Here is a 21,141-nt window from a genome sequence, read left to right as displayed (position 1 = left end):
CGCCAGGCCACCCGGCGCCACGCCAGGCCACCCGGCGCCACGCCAGGCCACCCGGCGCCACGCCCCCCCACCCGACGCCACCCCACCCGACGCCACGCCACCCGACGCCACGCCAACCGACGCCAGGCCACCCGACGCCACGCCACCTGACGCCACGCCACCCGATGCCAGGCCACCCGACGCCACGCCAGGCCACCCGGCGCCACGCCAGGCCACCCGGCGCCACGCCACCCGACGCCACGCCACCTGACGCCACGCCACCCGACGCCACGTTCTCAGTGATGTTTGCAATAAAGAGGCGGCATCAAAACGTCCCTTTAGGTAGAGAGAGGATAATAGAGCCACTCTGATCATTTCTACGTCTCTGACAGGCGGCTGCTGATCAATCAGATCAATCGCTCTCATGGATCCAACAAGAGAGACTGGAAAACTCTGCATGCAGAGGCAGAACGTGCCACTGGGAACACTGGGAACACTGGGGACATACTGGGACAACCAGTTCTTACTGGTTTTCATCCAGTAAGAACTGGCTGAAACCCGCTTTGTGTCACCAAATTATTGTGAATAATTAAATGCAGAATGGAGCATCAGAACCCGGAGCATCAGAACCCGGAGCATCAGAACCCGGCGCCGACTCACCCCGGGGACAAAGGTCAGGACATTGTACTTCTGATTCTTGATGCCGTTCTTTGGGAACTTTTCTTCGCATTTCTCCGGCCGGCCGAGCCAAACGGTGCGAGCCTTCATCTCCTTCTTCCTCCGACAGACATGAGCCAGGCAGTCGCAGCAGCTGGGGAGGAAGACAGGATATGACATCATCATCACCACCCTCTGTGGGTTTTGTCCGTTATCCTGCCTTCAGTTAGTTTTGCCGATGATGTGATGGTTTATCCTCCGCTGCTCTTTCATCACCTCAGTGTTTGTGTTTCTATGCTTTCAGATCAAACTGCTGCTCCCCTCAGTGAACTTTGACCTCTCTCTGGTTCATGTTGGGCAGACCCAGCAGTGGCTTCGGATCGGTCCTGTATGCTAGAGACAGTCAGCAGCAGAGTTTCTCCACACCTTTAAAAAGTGAGTGACTTTGCTTCAACCTGTTAATGACGGCACGGGGTTTATCTCCATATCTGATACAAAATGCAAACATGGGGCTGGGGGGGCACCTGGGACAGAGGGAGGGTGGTGGGGGGGGCAGTGTCGCTGTGTGCCGTCATGCTGAGCGACTTTTGGCTTTTCCACTTTTTGAGCAAGTTGGCAAAACATAAAGCTAAATAAATGAACTCTGGTAAAAAGTCATGTTTGCATTGGCCTCCATGTTTTCTGCCTCTCTACCCCCCAGCACCCCCCAACCCCCCACCCCCCGTTCAGGTTCATAAGAGCCATTATTTGAGCAAATGAACGCCATTTAAATAATAAGGCGCTTGAACAGTCGGGGCTTATTCACTGTGAATTATTTGGGTTTTATAATCCTTCACTCTGCAAACTGAAAATTACTGGAAAGCATCAAACTGCTCAGCTGTGAAAAATCCCATTTGTTCATGGGGTTGGGGATGTGGGGGCAGTACACAGCTTCAATGAAGAGCCCCCCCAACAGTAAACTGAAACATGGCGACACGTTTGTTCCCCTGAGAGTTTACGCCATGACAAACGCTGCTGCTGGCGTCTGCAGAGGACGACGGAACGAGGAAGAGTCCAGCTGAGGAAGAGTCCGGATCCGTCTGACCCCAGAGCCTTTTTGCGCGTCGAGGAGCTCAGTCAAAGCCTGATCTTATCCTCTCTTTCATGCACGACTAGCAGAGCGTTGTGCGGGGGTCTGAAGCCCGACACAGTGACTCCTGCGTTTCTGTGCCATGTTCATGTTTAACTCCTCTGCAGCTCCTGCAGTTGCTGACGTGGCAACAACAATAAGACTGAAGAAAATAGAGTAAACATAAAAAGCAAAATTAAACAACAATTAAAAAGACCTCTGAAGAAAAAAAAATCTAAATATTTTGCTGCAGCGAGAGACGTTGCAGCACTGAAAACTCAGGCCGGTATTAATATTGCTGACCTGACCGGAATTTACCAATTATATTATAAACCTTCCAACATAAAAAAAGACAAGAATCACTGAAATCACTGCATCAGTTAAACCCACAATCCTGACCTGCAGCACCGACTCTGATCTGGTTCCTGACCAGGTTTGTTTTTTTATCCACCACAGCTGAACTGATCGATTGCAGAATGAACCGTTAGCATGGTGCTAACCCAGACTGGCTGCTGGGTTAGCACTGGGAGCAGCAGAGTGAACTGTTAGCTTGGTGCTAACCCAGACTGGCTGCTGCAGGTGGGTCCGTGGATCAGCTCACCTGGTGCAGAGGACCTCCCAGCCTCCCAGCAGGAACCAGCCCAGGCCCAGGCGCCGCTGGCCCCGCCTGGCGCGCGGCAGCGTCTGGTAGTCGCTCTCGTCGTTCTCGAAGCCTTCCTCAGACATCATCAGGGGCATCTCGTCCAGGTTGGACGGCTCATCTTCTAGAGAAAATCTGAAAGAAAGGAGGTGAGGAAGACATTTATCTAGATGGCTGAGCTCATGGTGAGCAGGATCGACCTTTGACCCCACAGGACACTTCCTGTAGTCTCAGATATCAACATCAGCTGACAAAAACAATGAAAGCTACAGTGAAAAGGTCTGCTGGAGATTTAGACACCATCTTTAAACATGCCTGATATTACAGTGGAGGATGGGCTCCTCCCACCAACCAGAACCAGAACCCAGTTTACTGAGGCAGATGCCCAGAATACTTTCTAGACTACGATTAAAACGCTGATGGCTCAGCTGGGGTCATCCTAAGCTGTCTACGTAGTCATGATGCTCATAGCTGCTGCAGGACAAACTGACCACTGCTGTGCTAGGTTTCCTTATATAGAACAACAAATGGGTCCGACAAAACCAGAACCATGAGGTGGTCAACCAGGAGCCCCGCCCCCTTTTACTCTTCATCACCATTCAAATTCAAAAATAGTTTATTACATTATAATTAATTCATCATCACATCGTCCCAGCAGTCTTGTCCTTAACCAGGTCCAGCTCTGCAAATCCCCACTTAGGCGGCCATCTTGTTTCTAAAGATGGGACTCATTGGCCCGGTCCAGTGCTCAGCGCCCTGCACCCCTATGAAGTGTGGACTCAGTCAAAGTCACCTCAGAGTTCAGAACGGGTCGTAACGTCACATCCAACATGGCGGACTGATCACTGTTTAGGCATTCTGCTGCTAAAAAGATCAACTACAACAAAACAGATTATTTTAAATGTACAGTAAAGGTATTTCTGTTGGAGAAATGTGTTTTGTTGTGACTTGTTGAATTCAGAAAATTCAATATAATCCCTCATATGTTCAGTGAAACCAAAATTATTTAAAAATGTATTTTATTCTATTTATTTTTGTAACTGACAGCTCATTCTGTGAACTTATTTCATATTTCCAAGATGGCAAAAAATACGCATTAAAATGTTCTAATAATTAATTCTGAGTCTATTTACTAATAGAGACACGATTTTACTCATTAAACCATCTGTTTATGCAGCTAAAAGTTAGTTTGGTGTAATGTGGAGCTAACAAACATCAAGTTTAGGGAAACATACGGCGTATATGAAAAATAAAACAAATGAAAAGACTAATGGAACTAAAATGTCCTTTTTAATAGAAACTATGAATGTTGTCACTTTGAACCAAAAATGTTGCAATAATTCATCAGGAGATCCAACATGAGTTTATTGTCCTCTAGATCAGAGGTTCCCAAAATGTGGGGCGCGCCCCCTAGGGGGTGGGGGGGTGGAAGCTGACTGGATAATAAAAACAAAAAAACATGAACACTGTATGCGCTGGGTTTTTACCTTAGAATGGCCAACTCTCTGTTATTCCTATGTCAATTTGATACAGTAGAGGCTTCCACACTTCCCATATTTGTGTCCTCTGTCACTTTTATCAGCAGTTAAAACTGTTTAATCCGTTGTTAACATCTCATAACCTGTTTTTCCGAGCCGCCTTTAAACGCAACATGAGCGCTAGTGAAGGAGACCTCCTGCTGCTGCAGGTGTGTTAGAATCATGGCAGCAAAACGCAAAGAACTTTTCAGTTTTCCCTCCAAACTAACAGACTGAGGTGAGTGAAGCTGCTGGATGCAGGTAATGTTAGCTAAAGGATGACTAGCTAATGTCAATACAGAACCTTAAGCTTAACAAGTAGCCTGTAGGCTAATGGTGTTGTCTATGTCCAGCTATGTACATTCAGTTTGCCACCAAAGTTAGACAGGGAGTCTCTAGGAACCCCCCCCCTCCCCACAAACACACACACACACACACACACACACACACACGTCCTTCAACCAGACAGCTATTTGTAATCCATGGGGGGGGCCCAGAAAATGTTTGGGAACCTCTGATCTAGACTGAGAAGAAAACATTTATTTAAAAATCATGATAAGAACCAAGCAGCTTTCTATTCCCCTGCCACTAAAACTTAAGTTATTAATTTCATAATAATGTGTAAAGTTTTCCCTGTAATGACTTTCTGCAGAAGAAATTCTAAATAAATTCCAATTCCTGCATTTTATGACAGATTTTGAGACAATAAACAGTTTTCAGTTGCAATTTCATGAATGTTTTTAGAAAGATTTTCAGTGGATATTTTACAAGAAATCTATCCCATCTCTAGTTTTAATATAATAAAATTTGGTCTTCTAGCAGGGATGAAGAATTAAATTAAGATACATTTAATCCTCTGGCTAAGTTAAACATCACCTCCATTTTTATAGTGAAATAATTTTATTTTAGAGAGTGCTGAAATAAAATCACAAAAGCCCAATCTTTATACCAATATGTTAATGTCTCAATTTAAGATCTGAAATTTGCTTTGCATTTGTGACGTTTTGTTTTACTTTCCTCAGTTAGTTTGTGATTATTCTTTTTATTTCTGCTCATTTTATCATATCAAACTTTATTACTAATGTGTCTTGTCATATTTTATTTTAATTTTCTCTAAAGATGGAAAAAACATCAAAACATTGCCATAAATCCACCTTTTAACTCAAGACGTCACATGCTGCAATGAATTGTGGGTAATACACTTTGCCAAAGACCGTAAAAATGCGTAAGGGTGGAAAAAGGACCCAAAATGGGCGAAGAGCAGATGAGGAGAATGAGGGACACACTGTGACCTTTAACCTCCAACATGAAGGAGCATCTGAAGAAGGAACGAGGGAGGGAGAGAACCCAGACTTTGTCTTTCCGCCGTTCTGATTCAGTGACCTTTGACCTGCTAACTGAGGCAGAGGTGGAAGTCTGGGTTTATAGTAATTTCTCTGAGCTTCACGCTTTGACCTCTGACCTCGGGCTAAACTCAGTGTGAAGGTTGGTAGCTGATGACATGTTTTCCTCTGAGAATGATGGACCTCAAATGATCTGGAGATGACCTTTGACCTTTCCCAGGTTAATGGACAGCAACAGCTGCCATTCTGAGGTCATTGCTGGTTTGTTCCACCTGGCGTTGTGCTAACACTGAAGCTAAACTAGATTTAACGTTTAATAACGTGACTGTGGTAAAGAGTGAACTGATGCTTTTCATGTTTATTTTAGGCTGATTTACTCTCTACGTCCCCATAACATTTTAAACAGGTTTATGATTCAGAACAAAAATAAAATCAATTTAAAAAACATCTCTCTACACAATGTGACAGACATGACGTCATACCAGAACCGATCATGTGACCTGATATGAAAAAGCCCAAACAAGCTGAGAGAACCTCTCGTGAGCAAAGTTCTATCCAGTTCATGATTCTGCTGCCTTGCAACAATAAATTCAGAATAAATAATAATAATAAACATCGATTTCAGTGGTTCTGGTGCTGTACAATCAGAACCCATGTCCGGTTCCGGGTGCTTTAATGAAGCCATCACAGCTGCAGAAACAGAACCGAGGTTCTGGACCCGATAAATATTCCTTTCTTCACGCCGAGACCCTGAGCCCGTCCCCGTTACGCACCTGGAAAGCCTGGCTGAACTGTAGTTCGCGGTTCTCCTGGAGCTTTTCCGAACCGGATTTAACGGGATGCTGTCAGCCATGTTGGCTGGGTTAGAGCGTCATGACGTCACCTAAAAGCGTTCTACCAGCGACGCCTTCACGATGACTCGGAATTATCAGGAAGGACCAAAAGCGAAACTTTCTCTTAATATGAAATACAGTTTGTAGGGAGAAAACATTACTTTGAATCTAATCATTAGATTACAAATAAAACGCGTTTCAGGTAATTTACACATTATTTCTCCAGGTCTTACTGTCGAAGTCCATCTCCTTTACGACAAGGCGGCTTTATTTATATAGCACATTTCAGCCACAGGCAATTCAAAGTGCTTGTACAAACAAGTTAAAAACAACATATAACAACAACGAAGAAAAAAAATCAAACTGATTAAAAATAGACAGATTAAATATAAAAAGTTGTAAATATTATGTTAAGTGAAGAAAAGTATATATTTTAAAATTTTAAGAGTAACCAACTGCAAATAAAAAGGTTTTTAACCTTGTTTTAAATAAAGTCACAGGGGAGCAGGAAGTTTATTCCAGAGTGTTGGAGCACAAAAACTGAAAGCTGCTTCAGCATGTTTAGTTCTGACTCTGAATAATTAATAGGTTTGATTCTGATGATCTTAAAGGTCTGAGTGTTATACACAGTTGAAGAAGATCAGAAATGTACTCTGGGCTTTTATTGTGTAGAGCTTTGTAAACCTTTGATTTGAAATTCTCTTCTTTGAGAAACAGGATGCAGTGCAGGATGTCAGAACTGGACTGATATGCTGATCTCTGTTTTAGTCAGGCTTCTTGCAGCAGGATCTGGACAAGCTGGAGCTGTCTTATTGATTAATGTTTTTGATAGTCCAGTAAAAATGACGTTCCAATAATCAAGTCTACTAACCCTCCCCTCCAGGATGTTAGCATGACTTGATGTCAGTGGTGCCAGGAGCGTCTTCAGGATATTACGAACAAAACTATCATTGTACTTGATCCACACGAACGTAGCCGCATCCCCAACACGCATAACCCGCACAAATATCATACAGGGATCTGATCCACACGCACATACACACTTATGCCTGTATAGCCTACTTTTTATATTTTGGAGACAAATTACAGTAAATAATTATTTACTGTAGTGTGTGTGTGTGCGCGCGCGCGCACACACACACACACACACAGGGTCACAACTACATATCATTCAGGTGGATGCGAAAACATAAATCCCCCTAGCCCCCCCACAAGGAAGGTACGTGAAGGTGAAGGAGCACACGCGCTACATTTCTCAGGTGGATGCGTACACAGCATGCGCTCACTCTACCCCCCCACACATGAAAGGTAAAACTCGCTACATTTACCGGGCGCGAGCTGAAGGAGCGTAAGTGCGCGCCGCCCCCTCCAGACGGGGTTTGACGCCTCCCCTGGTGCAGCGCCCCTTGCGTTGCATGCGCTGCATACCCACTTTTTGCGCCACTGCGCCCCCCCCCCCCCCACACACACACACTCACACAGAAAAGCAAAGCCTACCCATGTGATCCACGGGACGAGGAGGGCGGAGATTCCCAGGTTCAGGTGGGGTGTCTGAGACTTCCAGAGGAGGAGGTGAAGTGACAATGTTTGCTTAATTTCTACTATTTTTGACTAATATTTGGACTAGATTTAACTGTTTAACATCCAGATCTCTCCCAGTCTAGAATGACAGCGGGGAAGAGCGCGGCAGGTGTCGGTCGGTCAATGGAGAAGCGAAGGGGTGACCCGTTGTCACTTGTAAAATTTGTAAAAACGCAGGCGGTCCGCGCACAGGAAAAAAAACTTATTAAAACTGCGTGAAAAACCTTCTTATTCGTTTTTCTAACTTCACACTGCAGAGTCACATTTAGCTTACAGAAAGAGCGCCAAGCCGCCAAATAAAATTAAAATAATATTTAGGTTTAGGGTGGACATGTGCTCACCCCACAGACGCTATGTGAGCTGTACAGGGTATTTTTCAGCAATTTTGTGAATAGCAAAGGGAAAAAAACAATAAAAAGTACATACATTTATCTGCTTTTTATTACACACACACACACATATGCGCAGTGAGTACAGCCGTACAGCTGCAGGCACTACTGAGTGAAGCAGATATGCCAGTGGTCTGATGCTGCTGTGAAAATGTTGGCAACATAAACTGTTTACTGAACTGATTCCTTAACTGGTTACTGAACTGATTCCTTAGCTGGTTACTGAACTGATTCCTTAAACTGGTTACTGAACTGATTCCTTAGCTGGTTACTGAACTGATTCCTTAAACTGGTTACTGAACTGATTCCTTAGCTGGTTACTGAACTGATTCCTTAAACTGGTAACATTTCTTGCCAACTGCCTTCCTAAATTCGCACCACCACCGTGTCTCAGCTGATTTGAGGTGTTTGGGCTAAATTGATGTTTGGTTTTCCTCCAAGTATTTTGCCATGTCATTACTATTGTCTCATTTATAACCAAGACAAGTTTCTGATTTTATATTAATAATATAAATGCATCTGGCTCCCACGCATAACCAAGCCAGGAGCAAGACCCTAAGAATCTGATGTGAAGAGTCAAAACCAGTTTTTGTTATTTGCTAAATAAAAGGCATTAGATACTTTGAGGAGAGAATATTATTTCTCAGTTACTCATTTGGTCTTGCAGCATTTCAGTCCCAGCTCAGCAGAATTAGGAGAACAGAACCAGTTTGTTTACTTGTTTATGCATTGTCCTAAAATCTGAACCCAGAAAGGAAAACAGCAAATATAGATCAAATGTGAGTGGTAACATAACCAAACTATATTTTCCTTTGATTACAGCTAGGACTGGTTCGTTCACAAGGATACTAAATACAGATTTACATTTAAAATTCAAAACATTTCAAAGGTCATTGTCAAAGGACAAATTTCAAGTTTTGAGATTTTCATCCTGTGAGACGTTCAGTGTTCATGTGGACCCCAAGGCAGCAGTGCTCCCATATGCCTTGGGCTGGCTCTTCTCCTGTTTAGCCTTTCAACTCTTCCTGAAGCAGCGAGAGCATTGCTCAGTCCTTCACAGCGACACACTGACACAACCTCACTGTCCTGTTTCTGGAAGCTGAAGTACCCAGAGAGAACTCACGCAGGCGCATGGAGAACCTGCAGACTGCATGCCAATAGACGGGACGGGTTCCAAACCCAGAACCTTCTTGCTGCAGTGCTTGTGTCTGCATCACCGTTCAAACCATCCAGAGCTCAAATCTGCTGGAAGGGGATGAGAGAGTCCGTCTGCTCTCTGATTGGTCAGAAATCAGGAAGGACATTTATGATTGGATGAAGAAACTGGCAGAAGGTTCTGAATGTTCCATCAGGTCAAAACCATCATCACTCTAAGTTAAGCATTCTGTGAGAAAAATCAGAAACTTAGATTACAGAAAAACTAGTGAAGGACCAGAATGATAACTGGGTCAGGAAAAATCCAACTTACTCTGACCCGGTTAGATGCCGAACGGTGGTTCTGGCCCAAACAGGACTGGGATTATCACTCTGACACCTCAATCAAGCACATTTTATAAACTGCTGAGTCTTTTTTACACCTGCTTTTTCTGTACCAGAAGAATTAAAGTGATGTTGAACTTCACATTTGGTTTCTGATGCAGGGATCATAGCAACGTTTTCTCACCCTGCTTGTTAAATGATAATATAGCTCTGAAATTGTAACTTTTGGCTGTTTTTCTGCTCAGCTCTTGTGTAAATTAAATGGTTTTAAGTAGTCGGAAACAAAAAGGGTTTCAGTTTGTCACATATTGCACTTCATGTTTTCAGTTTCTCAGAGTGAGCTTTAGGAATGGACAGACGCCGTGTTAATGTTTTTATTCATTTCAGACTCAGACACAGTCTCATCATAAAGTGGACAACAGATGTGTTTGAATGCAGCGTGTGCTTTGCACCAGCCAGCTGAGCAGCAGTGTGCAGCTCTGAAGGGATTCTCAGGAACATGACTGCAGCGCATTCTGCTCTGAAACCAAGTATTTAAAAGATGATGGACAAAAGTTTTAATGTTTAGAATAATTTGCATAAGAGTTTTTTTCAGCACTCAGTTCATTTTTAATTGATTCCAATTTCTTTTCCGTCGTCAATCAGCATGGAAAAGTGCCGGTTGCTTCCCAGGTCGATTCCGGTCCCGTTGAGTCCAGCAATCGGGCCGGCGATGCTCAGAGGGTGGAGCTGAGCAACGCGTCGATTCTGGATCACAGAGATCTCATTGCTCTTCATGGCCAGGCTGCTGGTGATCGCCGTGGCGTAGCGGTTCCAGAACCCCGAGTCCACAGCCCGGTTCGCCAGGTCCTTCTGCAGCACCAGGGCCTCTCCGCTCAGCAGCGCCAGCGGATTCTCCAGCGACAGCCGGCGGCCCCTCCGGGCCGGGCCGCCGCTCCACACGTGGGTCCCCATGTGGACCTGAGGAGGAAGGAGGGTCAGTGAACGCATCGCCCAGAGAAATGCAACTGATGTTCATCCAACCATCCATCCATCTGGATCCAATAAATGTGTGGACTTGATGAGAAGAAATCTATTTCACCTAACTGTTCTATTATTTATCATTTTGGATGTGTTTTTATGCATCTACACTTTCAATATATGTGGGTAAAAATCTTTGGATTAAATTTTTCTGATATTTAAAATTTTTCTTTTCATATTTTTAGCCTTTTCTCCGAGCCAGTGACCTGTAGATTAGATCTGATTGGTTCAGAGCAAAAATAAGAAGGACAGAAGAAACAAAATAGGAAAACGGTCAAGTTTGGAAACAAAGGAAAGAGGATAAACAAAACTAAGGAAAAAAAAGTCTGGTGTAGATTGATATTTAACAACAATTTATATTGGAAAATGCAAATTTAAAAAAAAATTTAAACAGGTTTTCCTGGAAAACTTAGTAAACTAACAGAAGGTGAGAGACTTTCCCTCAGTTACAGTAATGCTGCTGCACATTATATGGTGCGTTCACACTAAACGTGTTTCGTGCCTCTGGTTTACATTCAAAGTGTCATGTGGTGGTGAGAATGAGCGCCGAGACCCAGATGATGATGATGATGAAGATGATTTAATAAAGAGAGCTCCAACACAGGCGGCACGGCAGAGTTACCACACAGCTGAAAAGTGAGGACTGAATAAGTGAGCTAAACCAACACACGACTTTACAGTTCGACTGTGACGGCAGACAGACGACAAATGACGTTAGACGAGGATCTGAACACAGACAACAGGTGGGACTAAATACACAGGGAGGGTAATCAAGGAATGAGACACACCTGGGAAGCAATCAACGGGGAAGAAGCAGAAACAGAGACTCAGGACAGAAACTGAACACAGAAAAACTTTAAAATAAATACACAGAAACATGGGTCATGACACAAAGTAAACCAGAGGCGCGTTGCGGCGCGTTTCATGCATCAAGCACGATTTGAAGCATTTGGGGCATGTGACACATCAAGGATGTCCAAGGTGTCCGACAAATAGGCTGCACTGGCAATGGAAAACAATGGCTAGAGCGATTTTTACGCATCTGACGCGCCCTCGACTCGCTTACAGATAGACTTTGAATGTAAAGCAGACGCACGAAATGCGTTTGGTGTGAACGCACCAATAAGAGTTTCAACAGAGTTAACTAAGTTTCTGACAGGACGGCATACCTTCAGGTTGCCCTTCGTGGTGAATGCTCTCCCGCAGACAGAGCAGACGAACGGTTTCTCTCCGGTGTGCGTGCGCTCGTGGATCTGCAGGGCGCTGGCTGATGAGAAGTTTTTCCCACAGGCATTGCAGTTGTGCTGTTTGGGCGTCCGCCGGGGAAGACCGAGCAGAGAGGCGGCCATCATGCTGTTCAGCTGAGTCTGACCGCTCACTTCAGCTTTAATGGAACCGGAGGATGAGCAGTGGATCAGGTTGGAGACGCTCTGATCTGTAGCTGAAAGCACAGAGCAAACAGTGAGAAGGTGCAGCGTTTTCAGGATGTTGACATCAAGACATGTGACTAGTTTTACCTCTGTCTCGGCTCAGCTGGAAGGACACGCTGTACTGACTCTCGTCCTTCAGCCAGGCTTTGCTTGGAACTGGTGCTGATATTGGAGACTGCTCTCTCTTCATCACTGGAGCAGTCAGAAGCTCCTCCGGCTTGCTAGTGTCAGTGGTCTGGAGGAGACTGATTGCCAGGCCTTCAGAGACACTTTGAGGAAGAGATGTTGGTGCATGTGGAGAACAGGAGGATTCAGATGCATGGGGGCTGTTTTCCATAGTTTTCTCTGATGAAGCACCATCAGCACTCAGCAGGCTGCTGTCTCCATCTAAAGGCATTTTCTCAGTGAAGCAGTGGTTTGGACCCACTGAGGTGTCAACCGTCCTCGGTTGGTTGTTCAGGGCTGCTGCACCTAACAGTACGGACACAGACTTTAGAGGAGATCTGCAGTCAACAATGAAGGATTTAGGTGGATTAATACCCTCCTCCATGTTTTCTACCTCCCCTTCCTCATCGTCCATGGAGAAGTCATCGGTGAGTTCATTGCCGTTACTACTGAGACTTTCGTAGCTGTCCATGTCCTGCAGTCTCTCCATCGTGGCAGTGTCGGGTATCTGGCCATCCATGTGCAGACGGATGTGCTGTTGCAAAGCCACTGCGTTGGTGAACTTCTTCTCACAGATTGGGCATGAGTGCTGGACCTGAACTGGAGGGGTTTCTCTGTGGACAGTCACATGGGTCTTCAGGTTCCCTTTGGTGGTGAAAGCCCGGCTGCATGCTTTGCACTTGAAGGGCCTCTCGCCAGTGTGGACTCGGTAGTGCATCCTGAGCGCGCTCTGACAGCTGAGGATGCGGTGGCACAAAATGCACTGGTTGGGGTCGTTGACTTTTTTGTCGATGTTCTCCACCAGTTGCTGAAGCTTCAAGGTTTCAGAAGTTTGCAGAGAATCTGTGAGGTGTAAGACAGGCGGAGAACTGGAGGCAAAAGATGCTGAGGTGTTGAGTTCTGGTGTGTTGGCCCGGCTGGGTATCTCACCAACTGGGTCAGCCCTCGGTGACCAAGTGTGGCTTTGAGGCAGCTGGGCCTCATCTGTTTTCAGTATTTTGGAGGCATCAGTTTGTGGAACAGGAGAGAAACTGGCCTGGATGCCTCGCTGGTTTGGTGGATCAGACACACATTCACCAGGAGCTGCCTGGTAGGGAGACTTAACTAATGCTGGTACATTTACTGGGTCAGTAGAACCTCCAACTCTAGGGATAGTGGAGGAAAGTGGGAGAGCTAGAGTGGCAGGAAGAGTTGCTACCAATGGCTTGCTGTCCAACCACGAGGAGACAGGTTTTTCTGGAGTGACAGACATACCGTAGGGAATCCCAGAGCTGGTTGGCACATTGTCCAGATACTCTGGCACAGGGAAAGGGTTCATCTGGACATTAGGATACTTATCTTTGTGCCTCTGGAAGTGCACCTTTAGGTTCCCCTTGGTGGAGAAGCGGTTGCCGCAGATGTTACATTTGAAGGGCCGCTCCCCTGTATGGGAGCGCAGGTGGATCTGCAGCGCACTGTCGCTACCAAACACTTTGGCACAGAACCGACATTTATGCTTGAAAAAGGGTTCCTCTGGGCTGGCCTTTGCTTCAAACAGAGACAGGTTGGGAAGTTTGCCTTTCCGCTGCTTGATGAGAGCTGACAGGGGGTCAAGTGCGTTGGCTGTGGCTGCAATGCTGGCCAGGGGGTTGGGGAAGATGACGCCGCTGGGAGGGCTCTGAGGTAGAAACGGCAGGCTGGAGGAAGAGCTGAGTAGGCCAGCCTGTGGCAGACAGCCGGAGGAGCTACTGATGCTGCTGGAGTCACTGCAGGAAGGAAGCAGCATGCTACTGCAAATGGGAGGGGGGGAGCTTTCTGGGGATGAGGACATCAAGGCGGACTTTCCACAGAAAGAGCGTGAGGGGAGACTTTGTGGCTTTTCAAGCACAGGGGGTAAAGACACAGGAGTCTGTCTATTAATGTAGGAGGGCATGGTTCCTGACCGAGGCAGGTTAGGAGGAGGGATGACTCCTAGGTTGGAGTCCAGAGTCACGGGCCTGGAAGCAGGGTTTAATGCTGCTTGTGTCGGCTGAGGCTTCATGACAGCGACCTGGCTGCAGATCTGCTCAATGAGCTGCAGCTGACGGACCTGTTGCTGCTGCAAAGCCAGCAGGTGCTCCAGGATTACAGGGATAGCTGCTGAAGTGGCCTTCTCACCCAGACTGCTGCTCTTCATCCCCTGGGAGAACTGGGCCACAGCCACCCTGGTGCTGTGGAGGATCTCCAGCGTGACGTTGGTCCCCGGCATCCTGCCAGCTGCAGACGCTTGAGAGGAGTCAGGAGGAGGGGGGCTGGGCGCCTCCAGATCCAGATCGTCATCCCAATCCCTCCTTTCTTCTAATTGGTCCAGACTGTCATTGTCATTGGTCAGCTCGAAGGCGGCATCCATGGACTCTGCCGCTGAGGAGTTGCTGGACGCTACGCTGGGAAGCGGGGACCCCTCGACTGGAGAATCCTCAGGAAGATCGTCCTTCACCACCAGCACCATTGGCTCCTCTGTGCAGACTCCCTGATGCCTCATCAGTTCAGTCCAGGTGAAGAACTGAGCACAACACCTGGCGCAGATGTGCGTCTCCTCACTTCTTCTGCTTCCTGCTCCAACCTCCACAGTTAGGCCGACAGCTACTGGGAGGAAACACAGGAGTCAGGGAGGAAAAATTCATCATTCAAAATCATTTCTTCACCTTTTCATTTTTATCTTTCAGGTCCATCTATACTGAGGCTCCTAACCCAGCACTGCTTAAGTTACTGAGGTTTGAGATCAGTTTCAGATAGACACCTGAAGAGGTGAGGAATATTAGCTGGTTTGGATTCTTTCACATCACAGGAGATTTCTGGAGTCAGAAAACCCAATCAGATCTACCTCCACATCTGGGCCTAACTACACAGAACCTGAAGACTGTAGTTTTGTTGAAAAGCAGAGATTGAAGCCCCAGTTCAGGAAGCTGCTGTGCTTCACCTTCCCTTCTTTATCTGTCATGTTGGCTGGACAACATTTTGAATTTACACTTTAATATCATCTGACCTTCCATCATTACCTGATAAATTATCAGGGATAAAAGTTAACTCTAACATATTTATATCCACATATCTCTATGATATTTATCAACATAGACAAAAAGATCCTGAAACCCTCAATGTTTCCATGTGAACTGCAAATATGTACTAGAACTTACTGGGAACCAGCCTCAATGCAAGGATAAACATGTTTGGATAATTGATGGTTGGATGAATTAAAATCCCTAAATAATCCAAATTTTTAGTCAGGCATGTGTCTATTTTGCTGGGTGACCACATGCAGTCACTTTTTGTAGTTTATATTGCAGCCTATTCTTTGGCAAATCCTCCAGGCTCCTTCAGATTTGAAGTTTTCTCCCATGAACCCTGGACTTTGGTGTAATTCACAGATTTTCAATAGGATTCAGGGCTTTGTGTAGGCCAGTCAGTAATGTTCACCCTGGTTTTCTACAAACAGCTCTTCACCGGGATTGATGGATGTTTTGGGTTGTTGTCATCTAAAACATCCAACATGTTTTGGGTGTTTTGGATGGTTGCCATGTTGGATGGTTTGTCATAATGGATGGTTGCCATGTTGGGCGGTTTGTCATAATGGATGGTTGCCATGTTGGGCGGTTTGTCATAATGGATGGTTGTCATAATAGATGGTTGCCATGTTGGATGTTTTGTCATAATGGATGGTTGCCATGTTGGATGGTTGCCATGTTGGATGATTGTCATAATGGATGGTTGTCATAATGGATGGTTGCCATGTTGGGTGGTTTGTCATAGTGGATGGTTGTCATAATGGATGGTTGCCATGTTGGATGGTTGTCATAATGGATGGTTGTCATAATGGATGGTTGCCATGTTGGATGGTTGTCATAATGGATGGTTGTCATAATGGATGGTTGCCATGTTGGATGTGATGCACCAGATTCAAGTTTGCTGCTGACTTTTTGAAGTTTCCTTTCAAATCTTTGCATGCCTTTCTTTCTTTATCACTCCTTCAGCTTTGTTGAGGTTCCCAGTATCCCCACAGGATGATATGTCCACCTCCATGTTTGACTGTGTTCTCTGGGGTAAGCCCCGTCCCTTCTTTGTCCCGACTCTAGAGCTGTGCTGTGGTCTGGTCTGAGCAAAGCACAAGCCTCAGTTTGCAGTCTTTCTCCAGGTTTCCTGGCGTCCTTCCGTCTGGCTTCATGGCTTCTCCTCTGTAGAAGAAAAGTTTCTGTTGGCCAGTCCATTTCTGCAAAGGCTCTAGAGCCTTCCTGATTGGACACAACAGTTCCTGGTGGATGTAATTATGACGCATTTCTCACTAGTTTTCTTTCCAGAGTCTGAACTCTTTCGCCTCCTCCCCCTGCCAGTCTGGTTGAGTACTGTGTGGCTCTGAATTTCTAGATGATGCTTTTCTCTCCACTGCTCGACTCTTGAAAACGCTGCGATAACTTCGTATATCTTTCTGCTGCTTTGTGATCATGAACAATTCTTTCTCTCAAGTTTAAGTTAGATTCTTTTGCTTCTGACATGATGCTCCCTCAAGTAACAGCTCAAAATCTTAATGAGGATTTTATATTGTGTATAAATGTAAGACAACCCTTGATTGATTGATTGATTAATTGATTGATTGATTGATTGATTATAATCTGCGAGCTTTACCACATGAAAGAACACGCTTTGGCTAAATGAAATGTCAGTTCTTAAGGGTGCTAATATTTTTGATGGTTGTATTTTTTTGACTTTTGTTAAAGAATTTCACAAAATAAAAACTAAGATGTCTGGAAGAGCTGTACTGAAAAATCATTTATCTGTTTAATGGCACCTGAGAAATATTTGAAAATGATTTTTAAAATATATAGAGAAACTAATAATTATGAGCTCGACTGTATATTCAGATTGTTGCAGTGATCTCACAGATTCTGACTCATTTCAAAGACAAATCAGAACTTTGTGGTGAATCTTTGCGTCGTTTTAACGACACAAAGATCGTTAAAACGACGATCTTTTAGTGGACCAGTAAATTTTTGTAAGTGCAAAAATTTACTGTAGATGTTCCAGTTTATCATCAAAATGCTTCAAGCTGCAAATGACCAGGAAACAAGAAATATGAAAAAACATTTTCTGGAGGACATGATCTTATTTTTCTACTTTCATTAACTTATTTTCATTCTTATTAAAGAGAAAAAGAAGTTCTGCATATTTTACAGCTGACCTAACTGTCATGTATGTTAAGTTATGATTTTATTCAATTTGTCTTAGTTGCACAGAGTAGAATTTTTTTTCAAACTTGACATCCATCATGCAAAACTCCTGATTCACATTTATTCCTTCCAAGAAGTGAAAACCTTCCTGTTTTAAAATGTTCTGGATATTTTCAGACATTTGAAGCTGCTTCATTCTAAACCCTTCAGGCAGAAACGTGTCTTTAGCTGCAAAGGTGACGTGTTGATCTGAGGTTTGTTTCCTGAGATCAACACCTGGTGACTGTTCCTTATAGTGTGGAAACACGTTTATTTTCAGACATGTAGAAGTTAGGTTTTATTAAAGCTGGATGTAAAACTGAATCTAAATATTTAAACTGTAATTGTTGATCTGCTTCATTCATATCACATATATCATCTTCCCCACGTTACACTGGTAAAAACTGCTTGTTTTAAACTTTTCATAATCAAAATCCAACATGAGCTGCTGCAGCCTAGAAATGAAAACAAAAGTTTTTAAGCCACTCATGTTGATTATCAACCCCAAAAATCAATGGAGTTAGCCGGCATCCCAGCATTCAGACACATAATGAAATTTCAAGCTTTGCATTGATTTTCTGTGCATTTACATAACTCAGTGTGCAGTTTGGACAAACATTGGGATGGTGTCAATAAAGCTGCAGATTTAAGTCTTTGTACTGGTCCAAAACAACGCGCCGCCTGCTTTTCAGAACCCGGACCATCTCAGTCATTTCTTTCATTCCCAGAGTTCCGGTTCTGCGCCGGGAGCAACTTGAGCGGTTTTGAGTCTGCAAATGTTTTACTTCTTTAGACACCAGTAGGCCATCAGTTGAAAATGAAAGAGGAAAAAGCCCCAAGCGAAGCCTGCAAATCTGTTCAATTTCAGCATCTTCATCTCATTTTGTCAATTATTCCTGCAGCTGATTTTTGATGATTTATGCCAAGATTTCATAATTTCAGTGTTGCATCTGTTCAGGAGTTTCTCCATTAGGAAACAGACAACAGAGCAGATGGGAGTATGAGCTGAAGATTATTGCTTCATGTTCTGCAACTTCATGGTTTAGAAAAATGAGGTCAAAATATGAGAGACATGCAGTTTTCTTTAATCCTGGAAGATTTTTGGAAAATGTAGTTTTTCCTTTTGGAACAAGATATAAAATGTGTTCTTTGGCTTAAACACTTATTAATTTAAAGTGATTTAATCTAAGTGTGTTGATGTAAAATGTAACAGCTAGTTGCTCTGTTTAGTCAGATCAGCACAGACTGAGTTTAAAATGAAGGAAAAGTAAAAAGTGACAGTTTCAGCTGTTTCCACAGCAGAGCCGAGCTGCAGCGCTAAACTCATCCCAGGAAATAATCAGAGCTCTGGAGTCTCCAGGTGGGTGGTCCGAACACTTCCACTGTTTCAGCTCCGCGTTTTCTCTCCACAGTTTGGGATTTATTTCCAGGGAAAACAAAGAAAAGATCAGGTTGGATTTTAGCCTTTAAATCTGTTTCCAAATATAACAGGAATTTATTTCCAACTGCTGCGGCCGGTCAGGGCAGCAAACACGTTTAGATCTTCTTCTTCTTCTTCTTCTTCTTCTTCTTCTTCTTCTTCTTCTTCTTCTTCTTCTTCTTCCTCTTCCTCTTCTTCCTTTTGGCGTCAAGAGACGAGAGCCGGACATCCTGGAGCTGCAGCGCAGCGTGGGCCCCGGGCTCCAGAGGGCCACACGTCACACATACTAACTGTGTTTTGATCCGGACACGGACCGCTCGTCACTCCCAGGGAGAGGCGGACAAAGGTTAAGTCAGCAGGCCGAAGAGAGGCCCTCCTCTTCCTCCTCCCAGAAATAAAGATGTTAGATACATTCTGAAAAAACCCCTGAAAAATCTGGGATTATGATCAATAAATTATAAAAACTGAACTCCAGGCCTATCAGTAAATTAATTATTATAAAACTGAATAAAGAATAAAAAAAATCTGTAATCACTAGAGATAATGCCTGAAAAAGTTTACTGAAATTTAAACAGTTTGTTTCATTCAGCAAATGAATTAAATGATTTGATATAAATAATGGAATTTAATCAGATTTTTATGAATTTGTACTCCAAAGTTTAAAATATGATCCAGCCTCACTGAAACACCTACACATTAAAAAAGTAAATTATTTAATCATTTGTAAATAGTGAGGTGTCATTATTAGCAAATTCATCTGTTTCTTAATGTAAATAGACAACAGTAGCCGTAGTCACATTTTAAACGTTAATTATTCAGCTGAGGAACTGAAATCAGGTTCCAGAAATAAAACATTTTTCTTTCTTCTTATTATTATTAATGATTGATTGATTTTATTTTAGTTTACAAATCAGACAAACATTTTAGAACGAAAAGAAATAAAAATTTAAAATAATGACAAAGGACTAAATGTATTATTGATTGTCTTGGTATAATGTTGCTGTTGGAAAAAACAATGAGTTTGTCAGTGAATCGAAGAAATTAAGTTTTTTAGAAAAACTTTTTAAAGTTAAGAAATAATGGGTTCTTTAGTTATTCTGACGCTTTTTGCAGTGGAAACATTTCGCATGAACGCCTGACCTCCTGCCCCGGACTCTTACCCGTCCCGCAGCGCGCTGCGCCCCGGCTCTCCTCTTCCTCCTCATCGGAGCGGAGCTGCTGCGGCTTGGCTTGCTTTCGGCGGGACATGCTGCGCGCTTCGCCGCCTCCCGCCGGAGCATGGAGCGCAGACTGGGCGCCTTCAGGGCCAGCGGGGTCGGTGAAATAGGCTGCGCGCTCGGCGGCCGCTGTGCAGATTGCGCATGTCAGGGTAATTATGATGGAGGGGGGATCATGCTTGCTGCGGCTGCAGCTGCCCTCCGGTGGGTGATTGGCTGTGGTCCATGCAGCTCACAGCAGATATTGAAACGAGGGTTTGATCATAATTAGTTCACTTCCTGTCCGGTGCACAGCGGGTTTTACGCACAGCTTTGCGGGGTGCCGAACCGGGTCATTCCGAGCTGGACCCAAACTCCTCAGCAGGTCAAACCTTTGTCCTGCTCCTGGCTCCTACTGAACTCCAGCCGGATCTTCTCCTCTGAGCTGTCGGAGTTAAACGGGACGCAGCCTTCCGGACGGCTGGGTCCGGACGGTTGGGTCGGATCTCAGAACAATTCCCATCTGAAGCAGGCCGGAATCTCCTGAAACCAAGCAGGAGCTGCTGAGTAGATCAGATTTCACCGGCTGGGTGAAGAGGCGCTCAGTCCGCTGCTGGATCCCATCCCAGACTGCAGCCCGGGGGGAGTGAGGCTTCGGCGGGCCGCGCTGCCCCCGCCTCCAGGCCGTCATTAGCTCTTCGGAGGCCGGCTGCGATAGGCTGCTGGAGCCGCTGCTTCACTTCACACCAACTCCCACCATCTGCCCCCAACAGCCTGAATGCGGCCCCTCATTTACACAACTAAACGGGAAAACAATAGTAATAATAATGTCCAGTCAGCAACTTTTAAATCAGGTTAATTAATTAATCAATGATATAACTACAGAGAACCCGCTGATCCACAAGGAGAACATGCAGACAGACCAGGTCGGGATTCGAACCCCAGACCTTTGCAAGGCAGCAGCGATACCAACTGCACCACTGTGCAGATCTGTAATCCGTTCAGTGATTTCTAAACTAGCAGCAGTTTAAAGTCTGTCAGAGAAGGATAGTAGAACTGGATGATGTAGAACTAGGTGATGTAGAACCGGGCGGTGTAGAACCGGGTGGTGTAGAACCGGGCAGTGTAGAACCAGGTGGTGTAGAACCGGGTGGTGTAGAACTAG

The 21,141-nt window shown here is 44.8% G+C and overlaps 2 protein-coding genes across 4 annotated transcripts in view; both read right to left on the bottom strand.

Annotated features, from left to right (window-relative positions):
- The window catches only part of atp9b (ATPase phospholipid transporting 9B), a 30,928-nt gene extending 24,796 nt beyond the window's left edge, over positions 1-6,132 (bottom strand). For both annotated transcript variants that reach the window (XM_015058821.1, XM_015058822.1), the window contains exons 1-3: positions 6,018-6,132; positions 2,346-2,519; positions 640-790 (exon numbers count right to left, since the gene is read on the bottom strand). In XM_015058821.1, coding sequence (XP_014914307.1) covers positions 640-790; positions 2,346-2,519; positions 6,018-6,097 — 405 coding nt within the window. In that variant the 5' untranslated portion in view covers positions 6,098-6,132. The remainder of the gene's footprint in view (positions 1-639; positions 791-2,345; positions 2,520-6,017) is intronic.
- Positions 6,133-9,886: 3,754 nt separating this feature from the next.
- LOC106963753 (sal-like protein 3) lies at positions 9,887-20,729 on the bottom strand. 2 transcript variants are annotated; one of them, XM_015058826.1, is made up of 4 exons: positions 19,941-20,729; positions 12,064-14,745; positions 11,716-11,987; positions 9,887-10,486 (listed from the first exon to the last, which is right to left on the bottom strand). In XM_015058826.1, the coding sequence occupies exons 1-4, from the start codon at positions 20,026-20,028 to the stop codon at positions 10,136-10,138; spliced, it is 3,393 nt and encodes a 1,130-aa protein (XP_014914312.1). In that variant the 5' UTR covers positions 20,029-20,729; the 3' UTR covers positions 9,887-10,135. The 2 variants fall into 2 exon arrangements, with proteins under 2 accessions (XP_014914312.1, XP_014914313.1); XM_015058827.1 differs by having other exon boundaries at positions 12,064-14,742.
- Between the last annotated feature and the right edge of the window lie 412 nt (positions 20,730-21,141).

This window comes from Poecilia latipinna, unplaced genomic scaffold (genome assembly GCF_001443285.1).
Source record: "Poecilia latipinna isolate Pla-1442-1.1 unplaced genomic scaffold, P_latipinna-1.0 Scaffold1576, whole genome shotgun sequence".
Taxonomy (NCBI): domain Eukaryota; kingdom Metazoa; phylum Chordata; class Actinopteri; order Cyprinodontiformes; family Poeciliidae; genus Poecilia; species Poecilia latipinna.
Note: the sequence above shows the minus strand (reverse complement) of the source record. Positions and strands in the feature narration are given on the sequence as shown.